Source organism: Brachycentrus maculatus, unplaced genomic scaffold (genome assembly GCF_059751285.1).
Source record: "Brachycentrus maculatus isolate JH-2025_06_01 unplaced genomic scaffold, ASM5975128v1 h1tg000136l, whole genome shotgun sequence".
In the NCBI taxonomy this organism is placed as follows: domain Eukaryota; kingdom Metazoa; phylum Arthropoda; class Insecta; order Trichoptera; family Brachycentridae; genus Brachycentrus; species Brachycentrus maculatus.
Window position 1 is genome coordinate 86,563 of NW_028280889.1, and position 13,851 is coordinate 100,413.

General features: G+C 34.3%; 1 protein-coding gene across 1 annotated transcript in view; it reads right to left on the reverse strand.

The window, feature by feature from the left end:
• The window catches only part of B4 (imaginal disc development protein B4), an 82,625-nt gene that overhangs the window by 38,727 nt on the left and 30,047 nt on the right, over positions 1 to 13,851 (reverse strand). The window contains exon 2 of the mRNA XM_088260501.1: positions 3,456 to 4,334. Within this exon, the coding sequence (XP_088116627.1) occupies positions 3,456 to 4,236 (781 nt within the window). The 5' untranslated portion in view covers positions 4,237 to 4,334. The remainder of the gene's footprint in view (positions 1 to 3,455; positions 4,335 to 13,851) is intronic.

Here is a 13,851-nt window from a genome sequence, read left to right on the forward strand (position 1 = left end):
TATGTAAAAAAAACACACTTCAACGCGTGTATGTAGCATTATTTGATAAGTATCATAATGTATACACAGGAATACAGTAGTAGTAGAGAAGTTGACTCTTTTCAGCATTCAAAGACAACAGCTGGAGACGTTTTGCAGGAGTCTGAATGAGGACCTATCCGATATCGAATCCGTGATACTTCATAAGGGACTGTCACAAGATGTGGTATCATACATGATAAAACTAGTGAAGGACATTGGTACCATAAACCAAGCTAAGACACGAAATGCCGAACCCTCTTCTAGTGGAACGGAAGGTCTGTTGACGAAAGTCAGCAATCCGCCTTCTCCTGAGGAGTGCAACGTGGTTTCCTCCCAGCAATGAGCAAATGCTGACAAGTTCCCGATTGACACAAAATAGAGTATCCCTCCTGTTCCCAACACAGATTTATTTAGTTAGAAAAAAACTAAATCCGGTTAATGATTTACCATATAAACCTTGTACATAATAAGCAAGGTAAATAATAAATGCAATTCCCATCTTAAAGAAGGAGAGTAGTTGAATCGTGGACCCTCAAGATCAACACTATGACATATGCCATTAGAGGCATTCCAAATGTGTCTACATCGTATTCCATGGACCGATATGATCCAAAGAGCAAGAGCAGGGAGACAGTTGCTGACTGATATCAAGGTCCGGAAGGTGTCCTATCTGGGCCATGTGCTGAGAGGAGACAAGTACGAGCTATTGCACCTAGTGGAGGGTCCACGAGGTGTGGCCAGAAGGCAGATATATATATATATATATATATATATATATATATATATATATATATATATATATATATATATATATACATATATATATGTATATATATATATATATATATATAATCATATATATATATATATATATATATATATATATATATATATATATATATATATATATATATATATATAATCATTCCACATATCACTCACTCTTTTCAACAACGTCATATATCTAAATCGACACTTTTCAGTTATGAATGGTTTTGGAATGCCCAGAAAATGTACTATATCCTAGCAAAAGATGCATATTTTTAACTTAATATTTACCCGCTACAGGGCAGAAAAGGTTGTTTTTGCATTTTGAAGAAAAAGTATTGTTGAATTATTTTTTTAAACATACCTACTAAATATTTTTTAAATGGAGAAAAAACATTCAGGTTTTACCTAAAAAGATCTGTTGCACAGTAAAAAGTTCAATAAGTGGCTTGATATTTATTTTATTATTTGTGACGTATTTGAAAGGAGTGAGCGGTATGTGATTATAATCCGGGATTCGGACCTCACATACTAGACGTTGTTGAAAGGAGTGAGCGATACCTGAGAAACGCCAGAAAATATCCTTTTCATTTTTTTTTATTTTAGCTTATAATTTGACCAGTTAATTTATTTGCAACATTTTGAGTGTGTCCAAATACTTGTTTAATACATTGTGTTATATTTTTAAACTTTAAAAACGATCATCTGAAAAATTAAGTTTTTTTATGACTTTCTTGAAAGGAGTGAGCGATATATATGAAACTAGCCGTGACTACTGGTGAGTTAAGTCACCAGCGTCAAGTCTGACGAATGACCGTTTTTAGTTACAGATCGGTCACGCCACAATTGAGCCAAGATAATCTCGTCATACACTTCATGAAGATAAGGATCTGGGATCATTACTCCGGGCATTATGTATTGGCCTTCAGGTTGGGCTGAGAACATTCGAGGTCGTTCTCCAATTTGCGATTTAAGATTGAAAATAAAAACATTAAAAATCGTTCACATGTTAGACTTCCTGCTGTTGAACTGTGATGCGTGAACACGGATTGTTCGAAAAAGGGGGTATTCTTCTAAAAAACGTTATCTTTTTTATTTATTTAGAAATTTGACATTTATGTTATATATAAAACAAGGCAGGAGTTGATAACCATGATTTGATATAATTTTGTTGAGAAATTATATCAAATCATGGTTATCAACTCCTGCCTTGTTTTATATAAAACATAACAATTTGTATAGCCTCCTACCAGTCTGATGATGTCGGTTACGACGAAACCCGGTCGCTGGTCTAATAAAAATAAAGTGGAAAAGCTAAAAATATTGGTTTTAATCTAATAATATATTATAAGATGTAGAAGTTGAGAAGAGCAATAAAGTAAAGTATATATATATATATATATATATATATATATATATATATATATATATATATATATATATATATATATATATATATATATATATATATATATATATATATATATATATATATATATATTTATATATATTTATATATATATATATATATATATATATATATATATATATATATATATATATATATATATATATATATATATATATATATATATATATATATATATATATATATATATATATATATATATATATATATATATATATATATATATATATATATATATATATATATATATATATATATATATATATATATATATATATATATATATATATATATATATATATATATATATATATATATATATATATATATATAAATATACATATATATGTATATATATATATATATATATATATATATATATATATATATATATATATATATATATATATATATATATAATTACTATTGTTTTATACCAAAAGTCTTACAAAACGACGCATTCTTATAGCCAATTCAGCAAGAGAACGCCACATTACTCTGTCTTTAAAAACATTTTTTGCCTCTCCCACATTCATACATCTCCTCATACATACTGCTGATTATTCCAAGTATTTGAAATACTTGATCATGCTAAGTTTTCCTCTGCTTATTCCAACTCCATTTAAATATTAGTGATTTGAGTGATTTTATGCTCTAATATTTATTAAATATTACCCTGGACTGGTCCCTGAAGTGCAGGAGTGATCACCTTCCCTTTATTCATTTATTTATTGGAAAACCAACATAATATTTAACAAAAATAACATAATATAAAATAAAATAAAATAAAAATAACATTCCAATTGGAGGTTTTCACTTGAGTAATCTAAAAATAAACTGTCATGTGTACATTAAAGTATAACTATATAACAAACTTACATTACATGTTTTTATCAAATAATATAAATTTTCTTTATCAAATAGTCAAATGGATATCAACAATATTTGTCTTAAACGTATTAAAAGAAACATCGATGTCTATTTCATCATCCTTCATATACGTAACGATCAAAATAACACTGCGTCAATACTATACAGTTGCCATATGCACCATTGGATGCGGATAAGGGTTATAAGAATATAACACTCTTCTTATCATTCATCGTTCACTTTGTATAATACCAGTTTTAAAACCTTTTCAGAAGTACAGAAAGTGAACGATGAATGATAAGGAGAGTGCTATAAAATACCAGTTATTTTAAAGAGAATTTTCGTTGAAAATGTGTAATTTACATACCCTGGTATCCTTCGGGAATGTAGATCGGCTTCCCGACCGGTTTCCCTTTCTTGCCCACCAGCCGCACAGCCTCCACCCTCGTATAGCTGGCTATGTGCTTGTACAGCAGCAAGGGTTGATCTTCCCCTTCTAGGTTCACAACCCTGGGAAGGGTGTACCGTTCCAAAAACTCCCGCGGAGTCAGTTTCTTCGACACCCCGGTGGACTGAGGGCTTGGTGTATCGACTTCCAGCCGGCTGTTGTTAGATTCACTCCGGTCAAAAGTGTCGTTCCTACCCAAATCAGTTCCTCCGTCGAAGTTCTCATGGGTCGTTGGTTGAAATCGCTTGAGAAGAGCCTTTGTCTTCTTCGAGTTTGAACCGTCAGACAGAATGAAATTTTCGTTCCAAGAGTTGTCGAATGGGTTCGTTATGAAGTCCTTGTTTGACTCCTGCGAGTGGAATCGTCGGAGGAATGGTTTCTTCTTTGTCGACGGTTTCTTTTTAGGTTCCATCTTCTCCAAAGCCTCTTGGGCTTCCATGAGCCATCTCGTCACGTGTTTTTCTCTGTCCCTGTCGAGGTAGCGCGGTCGATGGACAGGTACCTTTTCGCACACGAATTTGGCAGCATCGAAGATGTGAGGGTTGCAAGGTGGTGGAAAATGCGGTGGAAATCTTGGTGACTTATGGGGGGAAGAGATTAGAGGTCTACCCTTCAGCGAGGGCATTGAGGAGTTCCTGCCCAGCTCGCCGGAGCTGGGGAAGCTGCCATCTCCCGAAGAGATGGTCCGGTTGGGGAACATGGCAGAACACTGCACAACTGAACACTGATCAACAGAGATTATCTGAACATTTTCACTGGCACTTTTAAGCTCGGCGGTTCACGAACACTCTCTGGAATCTGAAACAAGCAAAAAAAAACAGTATAAGTAATTATTTTATTCTCAATATTATTAATATTTAAAACATTTACTTTGTGGTAAGTCATTTTTACTTATTAATTTTTTTACAAAAATGTTAATAATATTAGTATATAACCACTCACCGAGTGGTTATATACTACCAAAGACGATAGAACACCATGCCACTCTGTCTTTGCAAACAGTCGTCGCCTCTTACGCGTTCACGCATCTCTTCATACATACCAGCCAATTATTCCGACTCCTGACCAGTTTACTTTAAAAGTATTTGAAGAAAAGAAGAAAGTATTTTACACCCAATGTATTCTTTAAAAAAATCTAATACCAATATCGTAGTCATACAGGAGAAAGTGACCAACTAACAAAACGTAAAATGTTCAGGTGGGTCATTTAAGTCACTTTTGGTTGGCAATAAAATAAACATCAATGCAGTTAGTCATTTTAAACAAATCAATATATTATACATCCAAGATCAAAATCATTAGAATTTTTGTCAGGGCAATATTAAGCTAGTAAGATATCAAATAGTCAATGATCACGTTTTCATAAGAAATGCACGTGATCACCTTCTCCTGTTTGACTACGATATGTTCTAAAAAAAAAATAGTGCGTGGAGACACGTCTGGCTCCTCGCGCAGCCGGTCGCTGTATTACTTACTGAATACTATGTTTGCGAGTACCCCCTTAATGACTTAATTCTTAGCTGTGTTTTTCCCCTTACAACACTTATTATAACCTCACATTAGCACTCCAAATTTGCATTGTGACGTTGTTCTCACAAACTAACGACATGTCATTATCCTCGGATAGTGTTACGAAATAAATTTAAAAAACTCCTATTATAAAATTTAATATAATATAATGGATTCTCCAATTAAATTAATTGGTAAAAAAGAAATAAAAACAGAATAGGTGAGTAGAAATCTAATATACATTTAAAAATATTTTTTTCTTCTTCATCTGCTTGGTGTAGGCCTTGTGGCCTGTTTTTAAGAGGGATTAGCCCCTGCGATGTCGATTCCCAGCTGTCAATCCATCTCTTTAGTGGTCTGTCTTGGGGTTGGCCGTGCAGTGCAATGTGGGGGAGTCTAGATGGTTCCACTCTCCTCACATGCGCATACCATTGTCAAAAAAAATTTTTCAATACACATAATTTGAAAAAAAAAAATCGAATATACTTTTTTTTAATCGGCCGTGAAGTGCTTCAAAGCTCCTTTTTCAAACCCTTAACCGCACCCGATGGTGCATAGGGCACTGCATAATATAAATGCAGTGTTATATTGATCGTTAACACACGAAGGAAAGGTGATCAGCCCTCCGCTTTTAGGTACCAGTCTAGGGTAATATTGAATGAATATTACAGTGAAAAAATTACTTATATTTATTTTTACCCTCGTTGGGAATCGAACCCGGGACCTCCAGAACGGTAGCCGAGCGTGTATATCATTACACTACGGAGGCGAACAGCTTCAAAGCTTAGTGAATTATATTATCGCGAGTAAGGCATTACCTGAAATTATCCGGAACATTGGTCTGTATGTTCCCGATAGTTCGCTAAGACAGCGTCGGCATAGATTGTTTCACATTTCTATACACAGGACCAACCTGCCGATGGTTATGCCTGTAGGAAGAACTGCCGATATGTTGAACAATATCGCATTGGATCTGTTCCGTGTGTCTGAAGGAGTCTTCCGAAGCGGGATTCTTCTAAACCTTTAGCAAAAGTTCTTGCATATTTTAGATTTTTGTCCGCCACCGTAGTGTAATGGTCAGCACGTTCGGCTACCGTTCTAGAGGTCCCAGGTTCGATTCCCAGGGGGGGTCAAATAAATATAAGTGATTTTTTCACTATAATATTTATTCAATATTACCCTGGACTGGTACCTGAAGCGGAGGGCTGATCACCTTTCCTTCATGTTTAAACGATCGAGATAACACTGCGTTTATATGAAGCAGTGCCCTATGCACCATTGGGGTGCGGATAAGGGTTTTATTATTATTATTATTATTATTATTATATGAATTTAATGTATACGCTTTAAGTTTTTCAGTTTGTAATGTATATGTTAATTGAAAATTTTATTATGATTTTATGTTATAAGACTTTTTGTTTCTCTATTAGCGTATTCATTAGTGTATTTTTTTATATTAGATACTGTATATATGTATTAGCTTAAAGACTTCAGCCGTTCAATAAATAAATAAATAAATATATTAAATAAAATAATAATAAAAAAATAAATTGAAATTGAATTGAATTTAAATTATGTTTTTTACGGCGGTAAACTGCCCCGTTACTGCCATTTTCGCTAATAAACGCAAATTCATCCTTGTTCAATCCGCATTTCCGCTTTTTCTCCGCCATTTCAAACAAAGGATAACCTTTAAACTGTAAACTGGATCACTTTTAAAAAATGACTGCTGCTATAAATCGTACGTACGCTCGAGATAAATCATGTCAACATGACCGCAGTACAAGGGAATTTTTCCTTGCTATTACTCTTCATTTTAAATGTAAAATGCATGATGAGATGTCTGAATGTATGAAGAATAAAAAGAGTCTAAAAGAATTCAAAAATAAATGTTTTGCTTACTGTAGGGAGATGTAAATATATATATATATATATATATATATATATATATATATATATATATATATATATATATATATATATATATATATATATATATATATATATATATATATATATATATATATATATATATATATATATATATATATATATATATATATAAATATATATATATATTGTTTATAACAGTTTTGGAGCTATGAAAAATGCGTGTCTTTGCGCGAGTTTGATCTCCCCTTTGCAACTTCCTTCATTTCTGATTCGAGAAGTGAGATTTAATAACATCCACGGCATGTGTGTCACATTATTGTCATGTTTCCCAACACCACTTTAGATTAGGTTTCTCTCGGTTCTAAAACACCAATTGTCTCAGCAAAAAACTCCCACAGCCGATAGTTCGTTTTCATCAATTGTTATCAAAATTTTGCAATGGAAACGCAACACCCTGTGGGAAAAAGCACCCATTTCAAAAACTAATTGTGTCTGCGACGTACTTGATATTGCAATGACAGTAATATGTAATTCTAGTTAACCTTACCGACACGAGCTGGGGGATTGAAATCCCCCATATCGCTCACTCCTTTCAAAAACGATTTTAACCTAATATACACACAAAAATTTCGAGATTAGTGAGACGGCAAATTAATTATATAATACAGTCAATTCGGCAAGCCTATTGTAGTCGAATTACGGAATGAAAGCGAGGCACTGCGGTTCTACTCCTGGCCGAACGAAAACAAGCCAAAGGTTCAATATCGCTCACTCCTTTCAACAACGTCATATATCTAAAAACTTGATTTTACAAGAGATCGTTTAAAAAAAAAATAATAATAACCATCACGCCGCTTCCCCGCAGGGGTAGGCAGAGAGAATAGAACGTCACACCACTCTGTCTTTGCAAACATTCTTCGCCTCTTACACGTTCATGCATCTCCTCAAACATACCCGATCGAGATCGAGATCGTTTTTAAAGTTTAAAAATATAATAAAATTTATTAAAAATAAATATCAAGCCACTTATTGAACTTTTTACTGTGCAACAGATCTTTTTAGGAAGACCTGAATGTTTTTTCTCCATTTGAAAAATATTTAGCACATTTAAAAAAATTATTAATCAATACCTTTTCTTAAAAATGCAAAAACAACACTTTCTGCCCTGTAGCGGGTGAATATTAATGTAAAAATATGCCGCTTTTGCTGGGATATAGTACTTTTTTTTGGAAATTCCGAAAACATGCACAACTGAAAATTGTCGATTTTTGATATATGACGTTGTTGAAAGGAGTAAGCGATATGTGAATTTTAATTCCATAAATTTAGTATATAAGAGTTACTTACTCCATATTTTTTGTATTCTTAAAAACGGTATTAAAGAAAATATTCAACTTTTAAATTTTATAATTTCAAATCGTTAAATGTTTGCTTTTGATAAAAAGCACAATCAGTTGCAACAGCGAGTTCTACGTACTTATACCGATCCGCGTCCCGAAGTTCAGACGAGAACTGCTGACGAATTGTCAGTAGTGGTCGGGAACCTGATGCCTTGTAAAAGAGGCAAGCTTGATGGCGGCTCTCAGGAGGCATGCGGAGTACATGGCCAAACCAACTGAATCGCCTTTTCTTGACCTAGATTTGCTGCGTCCTACGCCTTATCTCTTCATTCCTCACAAAGTCAAACCACCGCACGCCTAAAATTCTCCGCAGATACCTTTTCTCAAAGCTGAGTACACGGCTGCTCTGGGCCCTTGTAAGGTGCCATGTTTCACAGCCGTATAAGAGAACAGGAGCAATGCAGGCATCGTATAGGCGGCATTTGGTCTTTACCGAGTATAAATCCGATCTCCAGACAGCCTTCATACTGTTAAATGCGGACCCTGCGAGTCCTAAACGCACTCCCAATTCCTTTTGAAGGCTGCTATTTTCAGTAACGTGCCTCTAATATATAAATCAAATATGATTTCACTTTCGGACCACCCAAATTATCGCCGTGAAACCTCAAGAGCTATTACCGATTTTTTTCAGTTGCGTTTTCCGCTCACAGGCCTTCAATTTGAGAGTTTCACGGGTTGATACGCGCAGCTCCTACATAGCGTTTCTCTGATCAAACAATGCAGGTACGTTTAGGATTCGCGCAATCATTGTCCGGCCCAATGTTCCACCGGCGATTGCTGTAACCGTTACATTGTACCAACATCTTCCGGGTAGCTGGATCGACCAACAGTTCGCTTTTGGCTTCCTCAAACCCTCATCCGCACCTGATGGTGCATAGGGCATAATAGACACCTTATTTAACAAGCATGTTATCTTAAAATAACTGGTCAAATCATAAGTTTAATTAAAATTGAAAATGATGTTTTCAAGTGTGTCCTAGTAAGTAAAGAATCTTCAAACTCCTATCCACACCCCTATGGTGCATAGGGCACTGCATCATATAAACGCGGCGTTATCTTGATCGTTAACACATAAAAAAAGGTGATCAGCCCTCCACTGCAGGTACCAGTCCAGGGTAATATTGAATATTTATTCATTGTTTATGAAAATTCCAATACATGAAGAAGAATATGGAAGTCTGGGCATTTACGGGGCTGATGACCGTTATAGGCTGGTTTAAGTAATCACTTTACACTCAAGTAACATTCACCGATTCCACCCATGATTGACAACCACACTGCTCAAATTCTCGGAAGTTCTATACATATGATTCAATTTAGAAATATTGTACTTGAATCACATGAATTTTCACTAGAGACATCTATTGATGAGGTGAAGTAGCTTATTTACTGAGCAGGAACTCTTTGTATTCCATGTTGAGATGTTAAAAATACCAAGAAAAAATACTCCTATAATTGGAGGTAATCCAGATTTGTATTAGTATTTGGACACACTCAAAATGTTGTAAATAAATTAACTGGTCAAATTATAAGCTTAATTAATAAAAATGAAATTTTCTGGCGCTTCTCATGTGTGTAATTATAATCCGGGATTCGGACCTCACATACTAATATAAGAGTTTCTGCTCAATAAAAGCTTCTTTTCATCTCACCAACATTTTTTAAAAATTAATTGAATAAAAAATATATTTAATTTTTCAAAAGCTATTTATATTGATTCTCAACAAAGATGAAGAATAAGGAACTCTAGTCAATAACCTCGCTTGCGACCTGGCATAAGCTGGTTTGAGTGATCACTTTATACACGTATCCCGAGTTGCGATTTGTTGAATATTTCCTCTGTGGGAGTCCGTCTCGGAACATTGAGTATTACTGTTGTTCAAGCACTATGTATTGCACCAATGGTCATGCTTCCTAATTGTCGGTAGAGTAAGGAGCATTGACTCGTGACGTCATCGCCGATCTCGTTTTTTTTCTCTCTTTCTCGAACAGACCCGGATTGGGCGCTACCGCTACCGCTGGACCACCTTGAACTAAGAATTTAACTTTTCTTGAATGTTTTCCGCAGATACTTTGTGGCACATTTTATAATATAATAATAAAACCCTTATCCGCACCCCAATGGTGCATAGGGCACTGTGTCTTATAAACGCAGTGTTATCATGATCGTTTTACTTATGAAGGAAAGGTGATCAGCCCTCCGCTTCAGGTACCAGTCCATGGTAATATTGAATAAATATTACAGTGAAAAAATCACTTATATTTATTTTAACCCCCCTTGGGTATCGAACCCGGGACCTCCAGAACGGTAGCCGAGCGTGCTGACCATTACACTACGGAGGCGGACAACTTTGTGGCACATTTTATAAACTTTTAAAATTAAATGACTTTGTTATAACCACTTTTTTATTAATTCAATACTGTCGCCATAAAAATTACACTCACTCTGTAAAAATCCTAAATGTTATTTTAAAAATAACAAACAGTGTGTACAAATCTGGATTATCTCCGATTACAGGAGTTATTTTTCAAATGATTTTTTTTACATCTCATCAAAGATGAAGAAGAATATAGAAGTCTGGTCATTTACGGGGCTGACGACCGGCATAGGCTGGTTTAAGTGATCACTTTACACACGTGTAACATTCACCAATTCTACCCATTATTGACAACCACACCACTCAAATTCTTGGTCAAATTCTATATATATATGAACCAATTTAGAAACCTTGTTCTCGAATCACTAGAACTTCACTAGAGATTCACATCTATTGGTGAGATGAAAAGAAGATTTTTACTGAGCAGATACTTTTATATTAGTATGTGAGGTCCGAATCCTGGATTATAATCATAAACATGAGAAACGCCAGAAAATATCATCTTCATTTTTATTAATTAAGCTTATAATTTGAACCGTAAATTTATTTACGACAAAGTGTGTCCAAATACTTGTTCACAAATCTGAATTATCACCAATTATAGGAGTTATTTTATATTCATACAGTTTTTTAATTAAATAAATAAAAAAGTTAAAAACTCCCATGTAAAAAAGCCCCGATTCGGCACTGCCTGCCATAGCTCGACCACACCGCAACTTCCATCAAGTCTAGTTGTGGAGTTCTGCGAATCCAATACCCATTATTTATGGTGAACAACCCAACCGCGTCCCGAGAGCTACCGCCAATTCACCCAAACTCGCACACCATATCATTTATTATGCAATCTCTCAGAAGAATGTGCGACAAAACGATGTATGATAGATGTTCGAATAGTGAAATAAGGAAGGAATGCAAAGCTGAGATAAGCATTATCGATAAAATTAAGAAAGGTGTGTTGAGATGGTTTGGACATGTGGAACGAATGAGTGAGGAGAGAACGGTAAAACAAATTTATGAGGCGAATGTAATTGGAAAAACGAGCAGAGGAAGACCGAGAAAAACTTGGCATGATCAAGTATGCCAAATACTTGAAAGTAATCAGGTTAGAAGTCGAAACAATCGGCGGGTATGTATGAGGAGATGCATGAACGTGGAAGAGGCGAAGAATGTTTGCAAGGACAGAGTGGTGTGGCGTTCTATTCTCTCTGCCTACCCCTGCGGGAAGCAGCGTGATGGTTAGTTAGTTTTTTCATTTATTATTATTATTATATTATCATAAAATGGGGCCATTCTACGAAAACAAATTTGAAAATAGATTTATATTATCCACTGACACTTCGTGATGGAATTGCATTTTTAATTTATTATTAGATTAAAACCAATATTTTTAGCTTTTCCACTTTTTTATTTGACCAGCGACCGGGTTTCGTCGTTACCGACATCATCAGACTGGCATCAGACGGTACCGACATCACCAGTCTGATGATGTCGGTAACGACGAAACCCGGTCGCTGGTCAAATAAAAAAGTGGAAAAGCTAAAAATATTGGTTTTAATCTAATAATAAATTAAATTTGAAAATGGTACAAAATTTGCAATATTCCACAATAAAAAAAGTTTCATTACTGTAGAACGGGGCTACTCGAACATTGATGTGTTACTTGAGCACAGTACAAAAAAAAATTAAATCTATATTTGGTCTACAATAATGAACGTATCGTGACAATAAGTGTCACCTGTCAGGGAAACAATGGATCATATCGATACGTTCATTATTGTAGACCAAATACATATGTTTTTTTTAACTGGGCTCAAGTAACACATCAAAGTTCAAGTAGCCCCGTTTTACGGTAATTGATTCGTTACTTTGTGGTAATATCTATTAATTTTTAATTAAAGTTTTACTTGGTGAATTCCACTGTTTCTTAAGTATAAAAAAACAAATAATTTCAAACCCTTATCCGCACCCCTATGGTGCATAGGGCTCTGCATTATATAAACGCAGTGTTATCTTGATCGTCAACACACGAAGGAAAGGTGATCTGCCCCCTGCTTCAGGTACCAGTCCTGGGTAGTATTGAATAAATATTAGAGTGAAAAAAAAAACAGTTATATTTATTTGAACCCCGGTTTATTTGAACGGTAGCCGAGCGGTAACCATTACACTACGGAGACGGACAAATATATATATATATATATATATATATATATATATATATATATATATATATATATATATATATATATATATATATATATATATATATATATATATATATATATATATATATATATATATATATAAACATATACATAAACACATGTATCACGATAACTCTGTTTTAATGTATTCTCCTATGCACTATTGGGTTCAGACAATGTACCTCTGTTGCAAACAGTTAAAACTACGACAATAAGCCCCGTGCAAGGTCGAAATCAACAATGATTGAATATTCTCAAATATGGTAAATTTATTTACACGTATCGTGATTAATTTTCCATATAGACAATCCGTCTATCCGAACATAACATGGGAATCCGAAGGGTCGAACCCATCCATCATTTGTGACGTAGACCGGGTTTGTTAGCTCGCATGGATGTCGGTTTGTTTTAGTGTGGGAATTATGTACATTTTGTGTTATGTAACAAATCCAGATTAAAAACATTGGTTAAGTGTGCACGGAAGATAAATGTGAAACCGTTTTTTGGGGACCGTTATCGAAACACACGAGTGTGGAGGATGCACAAATCGCTCACTCCTTTTAAGAACGTCATAAATCAAAAAACTTAATTTTTCAGGAGAACGTTTTTAAAGTTTAAAAATATAATACAATGTATTAAAAATAAATATCAAGCCACTTATTGAACTTTTTACTGTGCAACAGATCTTTTTAGGTAAAACCTGAAGGTTTTTTCTCCATTTGAAAAATATTTAGTATATTTAAAAAAATAATTAAACAATACCTTTTCTTCCAAATGCAAAAACGACACTTTCTGCCCTGTAGCGGGTAAATATTAAGTTAAAAATATGCCTCTTTTGCTGGGATATAGTACATTTTCTGGGCATTCCGAAAACATGTACAACTGAAAATTGACTATTTTTGATTTATGACAAAATATGTTCTTGAAAGGAGTG